The 19,894-nt window shown below is 53.7% G+C and overlaps 1 protein-coding gene across 1 annotated transcript in view; it reads right to left on the bottom strand.

The window, feature by feature from the left end:
• Positions 1 to 3,939: 3,939 nt before the first annotated feature.
• Positions 3,940 to 19,894, bottom strand: part of NDUFA10 (NADH:ubiquinone oxidoreductase subunit A10) — a 47,378-nt gene continuing 31,423 nt past the window's right edge. Inside the window, exon 10 of the mRNA XM_004743742.3 lies at positions 3,940 to 4,297. Coding sequence (XP_004743799.1) covers positions 4,229 to 4,297 — 69 coding nt within the window. The 3' untranslated portion in view covers positions 3,940 to 4,228. The remainder of the gene's footprint in view (positions 4,298 to 19,894) is intronic.

Here is a 19,894-nt window from a genome sequence, read left to right as displayed (position 1 = left end):
CAGCGTTGTGTGCGAGGGGTACAACACTCAGAGACACTGGCGTGTCCATCATGTGTGGCGGCAGCTTCTCTATAAGAGTCCGTAAGCTGGAGGCCTGGCCATGTGCAGCGCTGATGTGAACATCAGTCACGGCTACCCTGAAGCCAGGAGATCAACATGGGTGTCCACAAAACCCTCCAAGTCTCCCTCTGGAAAGAAGGCTGGGTGAAGCACTCGGAAGGGACACAGAGCCTTTCTCAGCACCTACAAACCAGGAAAGGTGCAGGCCGGCAGGGAATTCACACCCCAGGGGTGAGCCTTGGGCCCTACCACATCCCCCAGGTGCCCGTCCTTACACCCCTGCAGGGGCTGGGGCCCCTGGCTTCACCTCATTTGAAGACTGAAACAATCCTGGAGCCCCCGGCTTTTTGCAGAAGGGTCCAAGTCCTGCACTTGACACTGCAATGTTTGGAGAAACGTTGTGCCTTTGGCAGAGGCTTTGTGGAGTCTGGGGGTGCAGGTGACTGCAGCCGTGACTGCGCCCCCCCCCCGGAGGTGGGCAGCACAGCCAGCATCCCCCCTGCACACCCTGACAGGACAGGGCTCAACCCGAATGGGGGACATGCTTCCGGCACGGGGTGATGCTGGACTCCTGGCTGGAAAGGACCCTGCTCTCCCTCCGTCCGTTCATTCATGCTGCAGTCCCTGCCTGAGCCCCCACGGCCCTATCTCCACCCACCTCTTGCTGCAGCTAGAGCTGCAGCTGCGTCATTGTGGGTCCCCTGTCTGGACCCTCCAGGAACAGCCACTCTGCTCTTCTGTGTTGGTCCTGGCTCAGGCCTGACCTGCTCCCCCTGCTGCTGGGTCTCGGGGCCTCACAGAGATCACGGCTTCAGCACATGGGCCATGGGGCCAGTGGAGGCAGCCCCCGCAAGTCTGTGCCTGTGCTGTGTGCACTGCCCCTGTGAGGCCTGGGGACACGGGAGGTTCCATTGAGCAACCATGCAGGAGCGCTCATGACTGCGCCGAAGGTGCACAAAGGCCAAGTCCGGGAAATGACAGCACCGAATGGAGCGCTTCCAGAGTGCAGCCAACGGCCAGGTCTAACCACGGGGTTTCCTGGCACTTAGGAAGCCTCACCGATGAAAACAGGTACTGTTCTGATCACAACAATTTAAAAATTTCAGTAGGATGGACAAACAAAATGGACTCACATTTAATGACAAAATTTTACTGTTTCACCCAGCTTCCCATTGGAAGAACCTTCATGTAAGCTGCCTTCAGAGACCGCGGGCCGGGTGGCAGCGACCACACAAATGACCACATACACCGGTGGGGAAGTTCAGGCTCTTTGGGGGAGGAGGTTGCTTCTTTTTAAAGATTTACTTTTTTCAGAGAGAGAGAGGGTGAGCCTTTGAGCAGAGTGGGAGGGGCAGAGGAAGAGGGAGACTCGCAAGCAGATGGGGTAAGGAGCTTGGAGCCCGCCACGGAGCTTGATCCCAGGACCCTGAGGTCACACCTGAGCCATATTGGGGGCCGGAAGCTTCAGCGACTGAGCCACCCTGGTGCCCCCAGGGATGGGTTTCTAATGCGGCTCCACAGTCGGGGGGTGCCAACACGAGGCATCAGAACAAACCCAGGCGGGCATCAGGGAGGACAGAGGGGCGGCCTTTCCCTGAGGCTATCTCCCTGTTCAAGGGTGGACACGTCACATCACTGTGCCCTTTCCTTTATGAAATCCGAGATATTAGATGATCCCTCTTGACGGGATAGCGACTGAGAGTCTCTGCCTCTTTTTCGGGCTCTGATTTTCCTAAAGCAAAGCCTCCGGTTCGCAGCTTTGATTTCTGCCCAGATGTAAGACCTAGAATTACTGGGGCCGTACTTCCATTCTCCGTGTCCTGAGCAGCCAGGGACTGTTGCCTGCACATCTTTCCCCCTGAAAGCCCAAATGTGTGGCAGCTGCAGCCTTCTCCCCACCCCAACTCTGCCAGTCCCCCCAGATCCTGCAGGTTGGCATCCAAGGTGGGCATGGACCGCGCTTCCTACGAGAAAGCAGCTGCCTGCCCACCTCTTTGCTCGGACACATGCATGGCTACGAACAGCTCATCCACAAATGGGAGCTGCTGAACAGGACGCAGGAAGATCCCAAGGCCAATGAGCAGCCGGCAGGCTGTTGAAAAGACTGGCTGCTGACAGACGAGATGGGTTCCGGCAAGCAGGCCAGGAGCTTGCTTCGTCTCTGCCGCAGCCCAGCACCAGCATCACCAGAGTCTGTGGCCACACCTGCCCCGTGAGGGGGTGGCCTCCTTACCCGAGGCTCTGGCCATGCACCTTGTGTGCAGGAGAGTGGTTGGCAGAGTGAGGTGGTCGCAGAGAAGGAGCCCGGCGGCCGGAGCACCCGGTGAGGCCCGCTTGTGAGGAGGATGTGAGCCACTGACTGGCCATGCCAACACCGCTCCCGGTCCTCAAAGTGCTGAATGTTCCAAAATGGAGTATTTAAATACATGCGGGGTGATTTTAGCTCCGGGGCTTTGAGGGGTTGTAGCATTTTTGTGAAAATGGATCATGGCTGCTCTCAAGTCAGGAGATCCGAAGCGGGCATCCACCCAACCCTCCGGGTCCCCAGCTGCAGAGAAGGCCGGATCACTGTTCATTCACTCTTCTCTGCCCGGCACTCACAGGAGAAGCACCGAGAAGTGACCCAGCCTTTCTCGGCATCTACGAGCCACCACGTGCGCGGCCAGCAGGGAGTGTGCACCCCAGCGCTGACATTCGGCCTCCACCGTGTCCCCTGGGTGCGGTGCACACAGGCTGGGTGGGATGAGTCTGCCTGCAGAGTGAACCGGCTCCCACCCACGTGTCCTGACCACACGGCAGACCTGCCACCCGTGGGGGATGCTGCCGCGGAGAAAGAGCTCATTATGGCTGGGACATCAGGGACAGCCAGGATAATTAAAGATGTTTTTCTTTTCCTTCCTCCTCTCCTTAATGGTTTGTGAGGCACTTAGTCCAAAAGACACTCCACAGCTGGCCAGGTGCCAAGTGCACTCCCAGGTCCTGATGAAAGCAGGGCATCCAACTTAGACGCTGCTGGGAGACTTTCAACTGTTGAACAGCCCCTGCCCAAAAAGGAAGGAGGGAAGAGGAAAGGAAGGCAAGACAAGAAGGGTGGGAGGGGAGGGGAGAGGAGCGCAGGGGGAGGACAACGCAGGGGAGGAGAGCAAAGGGAGGGAGGGGAAGTCAGCAGAGAGAAAAGAGGGGAGCAGGGAGGGGAGGGGGCGGAGGAGGGAAGTGGAGGAGAAGGAAGGGAAGAAAACAAGAAAAAAAGGAGGGGAGCAGGGGAGGGGATGGCAGGGAGGGGAGAGGAAGGGATGGGGAGGAGAGTAGGGAAGCTGGGGAAGGGGAGGGAGGAGAGAGCGGTCTGGGCCTCCTTCGCACTGGGCACTACTGGGATGCCCATGAAGCATCCCAGTGAGCCCAGAGTATGGGAGCAGGTGCGGGAGCAGGAGCCTGCGCAGCTGCCAGTGCACCTGTGTGGCCAAGGAACTGACCTCTATGCGACACTGAACTTCAAGCACCCAAATCTCAACAGGGACAGGTGTCCAGGGGTCTACACATGGCCAGGGGCACAGCTCTGGGGGACAGCTCTCCCATTCAACAGGGCAGGCCCCTGAAATGCTCAACGAGCAGGCAAGTTTTCTTTTTGCTTTCTATGTAAGGAAATGTGATTCTCCCTCTCCATACAGAAACCCCCTGAGTCCTGGCCTCTGTCTCAATAAACCAGACCCACCACAGCACATGGTCAGTGACGCATGAGCAAACACGTGTGCACACACGGGGCGGGTGCGGGTGTGGACAGATGATGGAGGGAAAACGCTGTGGAATCGGCTTTATTTCTGGAAGTCTGAAGAAACCGAGTATCAACTCAGCACGACACAGAACACAACTGTAACGAAATTCTACTCACGTCTGGTCTTTAATAGCAGATTTTTCTTCCCTGTGGTAACTATGGATCATTGCCCAACAGAGCCAGCAGACCGTGAAACCTCCTAAAGCAAGAGGCCCATCCTGCGCCCAGACACTTCTCAGGGAAGCCTGCTTCTGGCCAGGCCGTTTCTCCCCTGGTGACATTTTCAGGACATTGACTATCCCCCCCCCCCAACTCTAAAGCCACATGGAGTCCATAGGAGCGGGTCAGACTGGAAACCTCTTCGTTGTCACAGCGTAGAGCGTGGAGGATGACCCGTCACTTCAGCCAGATCCACTTGTCGCCCACATCTGCATTGTATCCAGGGCAGTACCTGCGGCCCGGCAGCTGTGGGAGGGAAGGCCACAGTCACAAGGGTTCACAGGCCCACGAGCCCCAGCTCGATGCAGTTGCTCCACGGGAATAGAGCCCCGCCAGCCTCTGTGCGCCCATAGCATGCAGGCATGGAGTGTGGCCTCTGGCCTGGGAAGCAGCACGTCTGTTCTCAGGCTCTGAGGGTGGTCATTCAAACAACCCACTTGCACCTCCAGAGGGCACTGCTTTGGCCGGCACTCTGGCTGGAACAGCAGTCTCAGGAGCACTCAGGTGAGCTTACCATGGGCCCTCCGCCCTTTACCATCTACAGGGCAGGTTAGGGAAGCGGACAAAGGGGGGTGTCAAATATCGGGCCCCACCTCAGTGGCAGCTCCCAGGAGCAGGGGGAGGAAGCAGACTGGACTAGACACGGGAGGGCTGTCTGTCGGGGCAGCATTGAGACTGAGAGGGCAGAGGTCTCCTGCCAGCCCTCATGGCATCCAGAGAGACCACACCATATGGTCACAAGCCTACTCCCTCGGGCAAAGGAGTCTGCAGCAAGAGTCAGGGGCGGTGGGTTCCAGGTGGCTATGGAAGGCAGTGCCCCACAGCGCAGGGTGGGCCTGCAACGGAGCCACGCCTGGCCAGGGAAACACTGGAGCACACTAGGTTTGCCAAGTTACATATGTGGGAACAAAACATTGCATTTACTTTCTCGTATTTACAAGTCAATGTGGATAAACAGATTCGTACATACTACATAAAAAAACCCTTCATTCTGCCCTTAAGTATTAAAGTATTTGAAAAAATTAATCAGTTTCCCTCTCATCATCAGCACCAGGCATCCAACCTCAGCCACAGCAATGGGAGCCACTAATGGGGGCTCCAAAGGCCATTGCCGAGCCAAACAGAGCTGACGGCAGGTGTGCTCTGAGGCCCTGCTCCCACGCTGTCGCCTGTGCAGGTCACGCGGGTTTGTAGGGGTTCTGCAGTCTGCAGAGGCACTTGTGTTGCTGGGGACTGCCGGGAAGACGGGAGGGAGGGCTGAGCCCATGCATTTCGGAGCAGGAGACCAGCATAGGCTGGCTCTGCTTTTTAGGCCTGGGGTACCCCATTAACAGAGCCACTCACATGCCAAGAGCATTCGGGGAATCCAAAAGGAAAACAAAAGGCAAGACCCAGGCACACACACTGCTATTCTGTTTTGTCTTTTTCCCTCAAAGGAAGGCTCAGGAGCTTGTCCATGGAACTAGACTCCAAGTCCACGTCCTCTGGCTCAGTCTGCCCCCACTACAAGGCAGCCAGCCCCTCTGGCCCCTGGGCCTATCACCCGCCCTGGGCGGCCAGCCCCTGCTCTGTGGAGCGTTCCTGGTGAGAAACGACCCTTCGATGTGCCCTTCCAGACTTCTGTGCTTGATGTGAAATTCTCTATGTGTAACTGCTTACTGCAGGAAAAAATAAACAGATGCTGACACAAGCAACCAGAACAGGTTCTCGCTTAATGCGCACAAGACTCTGGTCCAGATGACGACGCTCTGTTCACACCGTGCAGGGGAGTCAGGGCTCCCACATCCCCATGTGAATTTATGGCCTTGTGTAGGATTGGCAAACTATGGCCTGCAGGCCAAACCTGGCTGATGACTGTCCTGTAGAAACAAGGTTCACGGGTGCTCAGTCCCGTGGCAGAAACAAGTCCTGGGGACAGCAGGAGCAGGACCTACAGAGTTCAACTGTTTACTCTCTGGCTTGTCTCAAAAAAACTGCTACCCGCTGCCCTAAGAGAAAGTGAACAAGGTGATGACGGGATCGAGGGACAAGGGAGCCGGGTAGCTCAAGGAGAGGCGGCTGAGACAGATACGTTTTGTTTGCAAGGTGATGCTATACAGAGTGGGACTGCGGGAGAGTCTGACTCCAGGGAACGTCGCCCGTCATGAAACGCCACAAGCCAGGCTGGGATTTGTGCCGAGAGGTGGCTGATGAGATCAGAGGTCGCACAGGGAGACTTCTCCCAGCTGCTTCCCTCAGAACCCAGCTGAGAGCAGTTACCTTTATTCACTCATTCTCCTGGGAAAAATCTCAATTCCCTCTGCATATAAAGCACACTGTGTCCTAGTGTCCTGAGTGGCATGAATAAATCCCATTTTCTCTAACCTCATGAAATACACAGAACACGTACAGCTTGTCAGAATGGAGGTGCCTGAGGATGGAGGAACCAGGTCTGACTCATGGGATCGGAGGCTTCAGGAACAGACGGGACCTGGTTGGCAGAGAGGAGGAAACAGCTTCGGCAGCAGGCCAGGCAGCAACCAGACAGTGCAAGGCATGGCCCACGGGAGCAGCCACAGTGGCCACGGTCCACCTGGACCCCCTGCAGCCTTGGCCGCGGCTCTGCTGCTCGGGACAGACCATGTGAGGACACCAGACAAACCCATGCCTCCTGATGGCCACAGCTTCCCCCACCATCTGGACACCAGAAACAGAGGTCGGGCTGGTTAGCATCTGCAGGCAGAGAGCTAGAGGGGAGGGCTGTGGGCAGAAAAGAAGGCCTGACATACTGATGGGGATGGACCTGGTTTGTGGCTGCGCATGTCCCTGCACATGTGGGGTGATGGTCCCAAAGGCCGGCAGAAGCCCCGTGGGGAAAGGGCACTCCTGGGGGCTGCCAAGACTCCTGGGGCTGAGGGACTGAGCTCCCAGCACCCGGGGCTCACCACACACCTGGCTACCAGGCTAACCCTCCCCTATGAGCCAGACTGCTCAAGACTGACCACAAAGCTAAGACATCAAACCCCAGAAGCTTAAGCTGATTTGCAAGTGTGTCAACTGCCTGCTGGGTACATAGTCAAACACTCCTCAAGGGTTGAAACAAAATCAAGGACTCATAAGCAGAGACCTCACAACGGATGTTGAACGTGGAAGTCTCTAACCCTGGAAAAGGAAGATGTAACCCATAACTAGGGGAGAACAGATCAAGCCAACTCTGAGGTAACAAAGATGGAAAATCAGAAAAGACCACTGAAACAGCTATTATAAAAATACTCTATGCTCAAGGAATTAAGTGAGAAGTGAAAGTAATGAGAAAACCAGAAAACATAAAAAGAAATAAATAAACTTCTAGGGTTAAAAAAAAAAGGATATCTGAAATAAAATTCCACTGGTTGGGTGTGCTGCTCCAATGTGCCTACAGCGTCAGCTGCTGCCCGTGTCTACCACCACGGTCACACTGGGCCATGTCCCCACAGAAGGTGCCCACTCAGCCTGGCCGGGAGCAGCAGAGGCTCTAGGCCCTCCTATTTCTTCAGGACATGGGACTCTGCTGACAGGTATCGCTGGCCCTGGGCCACCCTATCAGCCTGGCCAGATCCACCTCACCGCTGATACGCCTCCCTCCCTCTCCTGTCCCAGGCATCACATGGCACCAAGGACTAAGGGCTTCCCTGCACCTTATATCTTCTCTCCCCTTGACCCTTCATAGGTGTTTCCCCAAAACTCTCATCAATATCTACCTGATCCTATCTTGGCTGCTGCTCCTTGGAGAACCCAACCTAGCACAATGGAATTAATAGCATATTATATAAACATGAGAAAACCCCAGTGAACTTGAAGACAGGACAACAGAAACTATCCAAGATGAGGCACTGAGAAAAAGGCCAAAAACAACTGGACAGAGCCTCAGCAACCTATGGGTCATGAACTGTCAAGAGTCCCCAGAAGAGAATAAGAAACATCCAGAGAAATCATGACTAAACGTGTTACAAATGATACGTGAACAATGAACTGCTCATACCCGAGATGCTCCATGAACCCCAGGAGGATAAGCACAAAGAAAATCACCCGGAAGCACGTGGTTACCAGGTGGCTGGAAGTAGTGATAAAGAGATGAAAAGAGGGTCTCAGAAGCAGCCAGAGAGAACAGGTCCCTCAGGTACGGGATGGCACACGGCAGGACTTCAGACTTATCCACAGAAGCCGTGTGGCCAGGGGTCCAGGGGGCAGTCTCAGGGTGTCAGAGGAAACAAGTGGCCAATGCAGAAGTCCGTGCTGAGTGCCGCCATCTATAAAAATGAAACGCAAGTGCGGGAGACTTTTTTGAGCAAGAGCTAACGACTCGTTGCCAACAGACCTGGGTGGTGGGAACAGTGAAGGCAGGAGGGGACTGGGGCTATGCAGAGGTGTCACACAGAGGCCGGGGCCTGCACAGAGTGCACTGGACAGCATAGCTAGTAGCCAGGGTGAAAGGTCATGAGAACAGCTTCCTCTAGAGATAACTGACCATGGCAGAGGTCAGGGGAGCTGGACAGAAGTCAGCTTGCTGTGTGTGGGCTGGCAGGATTTGACCAGCCACGTGTGAGCAGATGCTGGTGAGGGACAGACATGCACTAGAACAGCCTGGAGTGTTAATGAATGTGAAACCAGACGGTGTAGTTGATGAGTCAGCAGAAGAAATAAAACAGAAGAGGAAGATGGTTGACCAAGCCAAAAGAAGCCAGGAAAACAGAAAAGTAAGATACAAACTTTGAACCTCACTTGCTACGGGACTGAAGTGTCCCCTGCTTGAGGAGACCTCGCCTCTACCCAGCCCCTCTCCCAAGGCCAGAGGGCAGTGGTGAGTCACTTGCTCCCGCAGGGCCCCTGGGGGCTGGTGCTCCGGTTCTGGCCAAGAAGGCTGCCGGCTCTCAGCCCTGCTCACCAGCCAGCGCTGTCCTCCTCAAGCACCACCTCTCCTGGAGACGTGCGGCAAAAATAGCTGCCTTGTGAGGAATCACACCTCTGGGAGGAGTGTCCGGAGGCTCCATGACAGGGTAGCAGGAGGCCCCCAGAAGGAAGCCAGCCCTAGCTCTGGCACACGCACCTCCTGATCCGGTGAGTGTTGGGTTCTCAGGCATTCCCAAGTGGCTCTCCATGAGCAAGCAGGTGACCGGCTATCCCGGCCTCTGCCTCGTCTTCGTCCTTTCCCACGACTAGCTCTTCTTGCCCAGCTCCTGCCCCTTCCTCCAGGAGTGACCTGACGCAGACAGGGTGACTGTGTCCTCTCTTCCCCTGTCTCTCCTCTTGGTGTCCAGGGCAGTCACTCACCTGCTTGATGCAAGCAGGCAGTCACTGAATTCCAAAACCAGCACTGTCTCACGCGCTCTGATGCCATGAGGGGCAGGTGGGTACTATCTCTCCTCGGAAAGGCGTCAAGTGACCTGCCCAAGCCACCTGACTGCAGGCGGCAGGCTGGACCCTCAAGTCTCAAGTCCAGGAATATCTTCCATGACCGCGTGTAAGAATCCGTTAAGTTAAACTGCAACTCCTAGCATGCGCTAACTTTGGGAAATGATGCAACAGCTAGTTGTCTGTCTCACCCGTGTGCTGCCTTCGTTTTTACTGAATTCCATTCCTTCCCTCCAGTGTTCTGTTCGCCCTCCAGTTGGTATGGGTAGAGCTCTGCTGCTCCGGTTTCTAGCTGTGCCAGGCCTGGGCATGCATCAGCGCCCGGCCCCTATCTACGTTGGCCTAGGTGTGGGCTCTCAGGGTTTCTCCACCCCCTTTCAGGTTTACTGCAAGTCCTGTTGGGGAACTTCTGGCTCCAGGCAGGCGTGTCAGGGGCACTCACAGATGCTCACAGCTCTTCAGCTGAGTCCTCCTGGAGAGCTAAACTAGATGTGTTAATACTGGCACCAGGTCCTTCGTTGTGGGACTGTAAAAAGGATAATTTTTAAAAAAGGATCAGATGAAGCCCTGCCTGGGGTGGGAAGTGGGCTGTAACAGGTATGACGGTCTCTGCTTTTTCTAGACACTCTAAGGAGCTCAAATGGCTAAGAAAGTCTGCAGTGACTTGGAGATTCCAATGTTCAACTTCTGTTATCAATTATTACATATAAATGCTAATGAGTTCCAAAAATAAAAATGTTTTATTAATTTTAAAGAAGAACGCCTCACATACAGCCTGGCAGACCACAGGTGACTAAAGTGACTTCTTTGATATACAATGTCCCCAATTTTTCTTTATTGCTAAGCATAAATTCAGTCTAAAAACACTGAAATCAATCCCCTAAAATCTTATTTTACCAAAGACAATTTTCAGAAGCCATCTCTTTAAGAATAAGTGTCTTCTATTTTTAGCATAAACACCACAGCCTGTTACAAACACATCCGTATTTAGCTGCCAAACCCACTGCCCTAAGTATCACAGCACCATGCACTTTGCATGACTCATGTTAGCTGCGAGTGGGAAAGCTCTGACTCAAACCTCTGTTTAAAGACCTGAAAACAATATTCTTGCTAGAAATTCTCCAACAGCAGAACAGAGGGCACACACGGCGACATCCGGGCACCTGTGGTCTGCCAGGCTGTATGTGAGGACGTCACCCTGTGACCCGGCGCCAGCAGAGCCCAGACAGCATGTGGTCATCTGCAATCACACTCAACCTGAAGCACCAGGTGAGAAGTCCATGTCTGACACGAATTGCCCTGCCCCAGGGACGCAGGTCATCTTCCACACGCGGGAACCTAAGCGCCAGGGCATGCGGACGGACAAGGAGTGTCAGCCCCGTGCTCAGCAAGCAGCCATGTTAGCGTGTCCTCCAGCCTGCGAGCAAGGGGCAACCGCAGACACCATGCACTCACTCTCACTCAGCGGAACAATTTCTAAACAGAGAATCTGCAGTTTAACACAAAAAAACAGGTAAGTTCTGAGGCCCGGGTGTCGAGCGGAGTCTAGTAAGCTTTCTCCGTCAGCTCGCTGAGGCCAACGACTCCAAGGCTCTCCCATTACTGCGAGTGTGGCCTTACCCAAGAAAGCCCCGCGGAGGCAAGACCGCACGGTGTTGACATAGTCCAGCGACAAAGTACCACTCTTCTAGACAATGCTAACTTGGGACTGAGACAAAAACAACTTGAGATAGTAAAGAAATAAAAATAGCAGGAGAGAAAGCAGAAGACTCTGTCGTCCTGGCAACTGTCTCGGACATGATCAGATTTGTGGAGGGAGCTCTGTATCTTAATAGCATCTGGCCTCTCTAAATTGAAAAGACACTGAACCAGTAAAGCGGAAACCAATTCACAGCTTTTCTGCCCCAAGGAAGGACTGCACAGAAATAAGAAGTAACCCAGTATAGGGTTTGAAAAATGACTTTAAAAAATTAGTAGCCTGCTATGCATACATCGGCACTCACATGAGTGTTCACAGGTTGTGCCAACAAAAGAATGGGGGCTGAGTGAATGGGAAATATATGGATAAATAAACTCAGACTCCAGACACTCGTGCCCCTCTGCATACATCACTTCAGGAGAAACCTGAGATTGCCCAGGCAGTCACCTGGAGTATGATGGATGGGTGCCCGAAAACCACCCTGACTCCAGCCGGAGCAATGAGAGAGCTGAACTAACACCCGCGTCACAGGATCAACAACACAAAACCAAAATTTAAAATTCCCATTTATATGGAATCTTAGCAACTTTCTGTTCTCAACAGGTCTGTCTTCACTAGTCTGCACCCCTAGGCCACCAATACAGCCAAACAGGAAATGCTCACAACACCCCCCACGCCCCCACCCAGGGACCCCAAGCCCAGCTGTGCATGGCGTCCTCCCCAGCACTCCCCCACCCAGCTGTGCACAGGGACTCAATGTGACGGGATGGAGCCCGGTCTGTGCCCTGAAGGAAACCTTCCAGCCTCCGGCTCAGACAGCCTCTCTGCAGCCCATTCACTTGGGAAGAGTAACAACCTGTCCTCCCAGACAGCAGCTAGGGGCCGAACATAGCTACTCATAATTAGCTGTCCTTGTGCATGGCTTCCTGGTCAGGCCGGCCTCTCTACTCTCACCCCTGCCCCAGGTCCCCTCGTCCCATACACCCCACCTTCATCCTAGCCAGCCTTCCAGAAGGCCTCTTCTTCTTACTGCCAACAAGCACGAGGGCATCAAGGCCCTACAAGAATCTGGCCCGTGTTGCATACCTGCCACTCGCTACCAGAATGCATTCGCCAGCCAGGACAGCATCTTCCGAACCATCACCCTGAACTTCTGTCCTCCACATCTTCCCATATTAGGGAGCTGCCCTGAGCTAACCAACCTCCGAGCCCCACTGTCTCCCTAGCTCTGAAATTCACAGCAGAGAGCTTCTTGTAGTCAATGAGTAATCCCAAATAAAGCCCACAGACCACCTTCAATTTAGAAATGATACAAGTCCTTTCTACCTCTTTTTCTTTCTTTCACATAATACATGACCCATCCCCTGCCTCTAGCCTTCACAAAGCTGTTCCTTCTCCCCCCAAATTGGGGAGGGCCCTCGTCTACTTGGCAAACCATCATCCTTATAATCTTGAGATTCTTGACACCTGACACCTGAACTCCCACCATGAGCCCAGGAACTACACCATGTACTGTGCTCATGTGTGTGGTGCCCAGTGATCAGCGAGCCTGTGGGGCACAGGGACTGGGTCTGTCCCCGCATCCTCTGCATGGTGTCTGGGTGGGCTGTGCAGTGAAAGGGCACCAGCTGACACTGGCAGAGGACAGCTCCAAGGAAGAGGCAGTTCTGCAGTGACACACTCCATCCTTGGTGCAGAGCCTGAAACTGGGCCCCTGACTCCAGGCCATCAGAGCAAAAAGGAAACACAGAGCCAAACCCTTAGCCCATTGGCTCCCGGGACACAGGCCACTTCTGGGGTACAGGACTGCTGTGCCCCAGGATAAATGGTAGCTCAAATCCCACAAGGACAAGCAGAAGTAAAAATCACAACGTTGCAGGAAGCAAAATGAGCCAGTTGAACCCCGTGACCTGGACGCACGCCGCCCAGACTTGGGCCCCGGTGCCATGGAGCCTGCCCAGCCACGGGAGGACGTGGAATCTTCACCCCAAGGGTGTCCCTCAGCTCAGGCAGGCAGCGAGGCTCCAGTTGGGGGACCCAAGCCAGGCAGCCGGACACAGCAGCGGGGTCCCTGGCTTTGGACCACCAAAGCCGGCTTTCCTTTAGGCTGACCCTCTGGACCCACTGAGGCAGGCCAGCTAAGGGGCAGGGGTCCAGAGTCCATGAGAGCTCACCTCCACAGCCCACATTGCCACTGTGTGTGTGTGTGTGAGCACTGCCCTCCCATCATCCCCACTGACTGGCTTCCAAGAGAAGCCACAAAGGCAACAGGATCCACAGAGACACACCACCCACCATGCAAATGTGACACCAGGAACATTCCGTAGCTACAGAGTTTGACCTGTCCAGACCTCTTCTGGGAACCAATACCCCTGCCCCCAGACTCGTTAGCCATCAAAGCACCAATGGACTCCATGCTACACACAAAAACCTTTCTGTTATGCAAACGTAAATGCAGGAAGTCTAACTGCTACAATCTACCCTCTGAGCCTGGGGCTGGAAGGGGCTCCAGTGAGGTTAACTCAGGAACATGAGGCTTTTGAGGCAGCAGCCCGCGTACAGGCTGGTGTGCATGCCCCGCACTGACCTGAGCATGCTAAGCCCCACACCTCCCCACAGGTAGCTTCTCTCGCTGGCCAACCGGCCCTCCAGCAGCCGTGTCTCTGGCGCAACAAGAGCCGGTCTGCCTGGGTCCTACAGAGCAGGGCTCCACTCTCCCTCAGGGTGGCTCCTCCCGCAAAAGCGGGGCGGGCTCTATGGAAAGACTGTCCAAGTCCTCCGAGTCCTCCGGGAGCAGCCATACTTGCCTGCAAGCCGGGATCCCCTTCGCGCCTCCGCAACCTCCAGCTGCCCTGCGCCCTCTCCCTCCCTCCCTACGTGCTCTCGCTCCTTAGCCCAGCAACAGACTGAACCTGACTCAGCCTTTAGAAATAAAACAACATGCCAACAAAATATGGGAAAGCCTACTTCTACCATTCTATCCAAACTCTCCTCCTGAGGTCCAGCAGCCTGCCCTGCCCTGCTGGTAGCAGTGACGTAGAGGGGTTGGTTGGGGGTAGCGGGGGCAGGGAGTGGGGGCAGGGAGGAGGGGAGAGCAGCGGAGGAGGGGAGAGTAGGGGAGGAGGGGAGAGCAGGGGAAGAGGGGAGAGCAACGGTGGATGGAGGAGCAGTGGAGGTGGGGAGCAGTGGCGGGGGTGGCAGGGTGGCAGCTGCCAGCCTAACATCCCACCTTTCCAGGCCCCAGGCCAGCACACTATCTGGGGAGGAAGAGGCAGGTCCTCTGTGACCAGGGCACTTCTACTCCCTGCCACGCCCCCTGCATGGAATGCGTCCGTCACAGCTCTGCCAATGGCACCTGTCACTGTCACTGCAGAATCTACTTAAGTGTCATGAAAACATTGAAGTCTGAGTCTGACAAGGAGGCCCAGGCTGCAATCCTCCCAGTAAGGGAGCAACTGTAAAAGGCTGGGGGGTACCCTGTGTTCCCAGCAGTCCTCATGCTCTTCAAGCTTGGGACAGCCGCTGCCACGAGTGCCCCTGACAAGGAGGATGTGGCTGACACGCGGGTTGGACCACAGCACCACTCCAGTGTGCACCACTCCAGTGTGCAGACAGGGCACACAGGCATCTGGGGTGACAGGCTATCCCCTGGAAAGGCTCCAGTGAGCCACCCTTTCTGGGTTCATCCAGTTCATCAGCGAATTCAGTGAGCATCAGGCTAACAGGTGTCCACGACTAAGCGTGCCTGTGGCCCCATGAACAAAACCACCGTTCTGACAAACAGCTTCTGCTCTCACAAACCCTGTGACCCATCAGCTCAACTCGCCCCTCATGATCCAGCCACTGAAGGGGACAGGTCCTAGTATGCCTGCACTTGCTCCCAGCATCGCACCCACCCCAGGGTTTGAAGGAAAGTAGGGAGACAAACAGCACACCCACTCCCACACTGCATCCCTCCCTCAAGCACCCCCTGTTGGAACCTTTCCACAACAGCTTATTTAGCTATAAACCTGACACATAGGAACAGATCCAACTCCTGGGAAAGGGCAAGCCCATCATTGCAAACAGGGCCTCTCGGGTAACAGAACGTAGCTCACCCCGGGAGTCACAGCCATGTCCCCCTTATCTCTCACCAAGACTCCCCAAACACCCCCCGCTTCTCTGCCCCCACCCTAGAACCCAACATGGCAAGCACATAATCTCTGCACATAATTCAGACCCGATCACTCTCAAAACAGCGCACTGGCTTATAGTCTCACGAAAATGTCACCCCAGGCTTCACAGCACTGCCTACAGCCCCCATCCCCAATCATGCCCCGCTAACTTCCACGTTCACCTCTAGCCCTGCCTACACCCCCACACCCCCATTTCACCACAGCAGGCCCAGCCTGCCTCTACCTCCAAAGCCCTGCCCGCAGGTGCGGCTCGGTCACCCCTCTCTGTAGCACACCTCTGCCCAAGATCAACTTATTCCTGCCCCATCCCACTTGAATGCCCTGTTACATGTAAGCTTATTGGCTGGACCTCCTTCCCCAACCAGGATGCAAGCTCCTTGAGAACAACACTGTTTTAGTCCCCAATGTGGCCCCGATGCTGACAACAGTGCCTGGAACAACAGACTTGCCAAGGGACAGGGGAGTAAATGCAAAATGGGGAGGTGACAGTTCTGTGGGGTGGCAGCAGTGTTAAGCTTACCAGCAAGTGTTCAGGGTAGACTGTCACTCCCGGAAATAATTTAGTGCCCACACAACGCCTGAATATGTCTTCTAGACAGGACTCTCTGATGCTAACAGGAGACAGAAAGTCTTTCATCAGTCAGCTCTCCTTTCTTGCCTTGAGAGTCGGGGATTTAATGAATTCTCTGTCCCAGGGGCTCACCAAGCAAACACCTGTTGAGCCTAGAGAGACAGAGCTTCCAACTCAGACCCTCACTAGTGCGGCTACAGGCAGACCCAGCACCCAAACCAGCTTGCAGAGCATGGAGAACATCACAGCAGCTTTCTGCTTCCAGCCAAACAACAGCCCCAGAGCCCTGAAAGAGCTCTTGATATAAAACATCTAGAAATGCTTTTAAATGCATTGCTGAGCTCTGCAAGAAATCACAAAGGTTAGAAATGAAGAGCAGGGTGAAAACCAGCGTGGCAAGCTGAAGCCTCAGTGGCCCTGGGGACGTGAGAAGAGCTGCCTGGAGCCAGAAGGCAGAGCTGCCGTCAGGGTGAGGTAGGGCCCGGGGAGGGGAGTCCTTACTGAAGCACAGCTCTGGAGGGTAGCAGCTCCGGTGGAAGGCAGAACAGAAGAGAGCCCGGGCCCTGCAGAGACCTCCGCTGCCATCTGGGGGATTTACAGCCACGATCTGTCCTCAAACGGGTCTGAGGGTTCCAGCTGCACTACCTCAGGGGCCTGGAGCCCCTGCTGGTCGTGAGTCTGGGGGCTGGCAGCAGCAATCAGTCCTTACAGGATCAGGACAGCCAGAGCTAGTGAACAGCGTCAGATGCCCCAGTTCCTGAAACGTCTGGGGCACACTCACCCCAAAAGAGAATCATCATTTCTTCAAATTCAAATTTAACTGGGGATCCTGTATTTAGGAGGGACTCTCATTACGTGTCCACGGATAGAGGCCCACAAAGCATGAACTTAGTATCACAGTTTCCAAAACACAGAAGGGAAAAAACCACCCCTATAGGTAAGAATCAGAGGAAACGATAAATGATAAAGTCTGGATGATCCTCCAAACCTGGTATTACCAGACAAAGAAGAGAAAAAACTGTATTTGAGATGCTTAAAGAAAGAGAAGCTATTGAAAACATAAGCAAGAATAATATCCCATCCACAAGAGTAAAAAAGTGCTGGTGTAAGTAAAAAACAAATTTATACCCCGACCCAAAATAGCAAAGACAGAAGGAGCAGAAAGATCCTAGAAGAGAAAGGGAGACTGTGACGTTTAATTAAAAACAAAAGGTCCGCGCACTGCTCCTGCTTCCAAGATGGCACTTCAGAAGTGCCATCCAGTAACTCCTAACCACAAGTACCAGCAAGTTCAGGATCCACCATAAAATATGCATCATAAGTAATGGATGTATTACCCCGTGCAGAGCCCACCCTCCTGCTTCCCAGTGTCTCCACAAGCATGCTGCAGATACATTTTAAGTTCCTCATGAAATCATGAGGTGCAACTGTAGTAATTTCATTACCTTTATTACATGTGCCAGGTTTACAGAAACTTCTCATGCTGTTGGTGGAGTGTGGCTAAAACACATTTTCAACATTAAAAACACATTTTTTTCCCCTAGAAAATGAATAACAGCCTAGCAGGAAAGTCATCTTCCAAGGGTCTCTGCCATAAGGGCACCCACCACCCCACGCGTTCCAGGAAACAAGTAGCCAGAGAATATGCTCTGCTCCAGCATCAAACAATTCCTCCTCTTGCAGAAACAATTCTTTTAAACATCCCCACGCTGCTCACTTGTCTCCCAGCAGCAAACCCACGAGCGCATCAGGTGTCTCGGAGGCAGGCCAGCTGTGCCCGCTGCTCCCTCGATCATCTCTAGACAAGAGCTCTGCAGCCTGGCCAGGGACCCCTTTCTGGGAGCAGATCTCCCCAGGTCTCCCCAACAGCTGCATGTGAGATCGACACAAAGCCTTCATCATTCATCCCTACACCTCCCACCATAGGCTCTCTAGGCGACACTTGGTAACAACAGACATCCAAACAGAATACTCTGTGAATGAGGACAATTGGTCACTACGATTTACATTCTATCTAATTCCAATTTACCTTTTTTTTTTTTTCTTAAATATCAAGTAACTGAGTTTCCTTTAAAAACATCGGCACTCTTCTAAAGGTTCACACAATTCCCACTCAGCGGGCACCTGCAAAGCCTACGGAGTGCATGGTCACTTCCTGCAAAGGGAGCAGCACCTACATGGCCGCAGCCAGGGCGTCAAGGCCGACACCAGCAGGGACGTGGTGTGTGTGTGTGTGTGGCCCGCGATGTGGTGGGAACAGAGCTTCACCTCTTGGCAAATACAAACCTGGGCTAATCCTGAGAAAAACATCAGACAAACCCCACCTGAGGAACGGTCTATAAAATCCTGACCATCTTCCTTACAACTATCCTAAGGACCAAACACAAGGAAATGAGATAGTCATGGCCAAATGGAGTTTCTGGAGACGTGACAACTCAGTGTCATGTGGTCCCTGGATGGTCCATGGATAGCCCCTGGATGGGATCCTGGAACAGAAACAGAGCACTAGGGAGACTCAGGACATCAAACATGGTATGGACTCAGTGAACAGTACTGCACAGACGCCGGTCAGTCCCCTGCTACAGTACACCACACCCACGTAAGACGTCAGCAAGGGAAGTGGGGTGTGGGGCACACGAGAACACTCCGGCAGCTGCACAACTTTCCTGCAAATCTAACACTGTTCTAAAAGTGCTTCTTTAGAATACTTAGACATTTTTAAAATTCTTTTTTTAACGCTTAGAAATTTTAAAAATTAATTAAAAATTCCAGCATTTCTAAGTATTTCATTAAAATTTTAAGTTCAATAGAGTAGATTCTCTAAATACTCACAAATTTAAAAGTAAGACATTAACACACAGAACATAATAATGATGGAAAACTGCCAAATACCCCCAGCATGTCTATGATTCAAATGGCTAACATACTCAGCTTCTGGGGGACCGGTGCAGACGACACGTCCCTCCTGAGCCACCAAGAGAGACGGGGAAAACATCTGTGCAAAGGCACGAAGGCAGGGAAGTTCCAGGTCCCCAGGAGGAAAGAAGAAGAGGCAAGCTGCCAGTGTGCCTGCAAAAATGCCTCCCCAGGGCCCGCCTACCCCTGCAGGGGTAGCTGCGAGCCCAAGAAGCCGCAGGGGAGGGGTTGGTGGAGACAGAAGGACAGGTCAGAACCCATTGCACAGCAAGCCCCACTGAGTGTGCCCTCCTCAGGAAGGGCAAAGGGCAAGCAAAGCAGGCCTCACAATCCTACACTGGGCATCTGGTGCTGGGTCTGTGGATGGGCTCCGGTGACCCGCTGGAAGTTCATGCCTGCCAGAGACAGCATCTGCCTCCTCTCAAGGTAAGAAAACGCCATCCAGAGTGTCCAGCTATCTTTACGGTAACTGGCGCTTAAAGGAAAGAAAAAGAAAGCACACAGGAAAACAGGACTGAATGATCAACCATGGAAGGACTGGGAGAGAGCCGGGCAATTTAAATGAATTGAAAAGAGGTAACTTTGTGATGAGTGTGTTCAAGTAAGGAGGGGACAAAATAATTTCAGCAGGTCACTTGACATAATAAAAAATGGAAATTCCAGAAACAAACAGGACTAGGATTACAATTAAACACGGAAACAAGGACCGGCAGATCTAGGAGCCAATGAGAAAGAGCTGGGAAGATGAGCACCTTGGAAGCCCCACAAGAAGAACACGCCCGGCTGAGGGTCATGGAGAAACAGGATGGAAACAACAGAAGAGCATCAGGGCACAGAATGTGCTCGAAGGTCCCCATGGCTGACTGGGGCCCAAGAATGGGAGTACTCGGAGAGGGGTGCAGGCCACACCTAGCAAGAGGTCCTAGTAAGTCTTCTGAAACTGGGACAAATGTTAGCCAAAGAACATTAGGAACCCAAGCAGAGACAAAAGTACAGACGCGTGTGCGGGGGCACCAGCAGGAGCTGGGATATACATGTTCACTGAGACATATGAACGTGGTGTGAAACAGGTCACACGTCAGCTACCCCAGGAAGCACGTACCCCAAGGCCA

This window comes from Mustela putorius, unplaced genomic scaffold (assembly GCF_011764305.1).
Source record: "Mustela putorius furo isolate JIRA1106 unplaced genomic scaffold, ASM1176430v1.1 tig00003869_pilon_pilon_pilon, whole genome shotgun sequence".
Lineage (NCBI taxonomy): Eukaryota > Metazoa > Chordata > Mammalia > Carnivora > Mustelidae > Mustela > Mustela putorius.
This window is presented reverse-complemented; position numbering and strand designations above follow the sequence as displayed.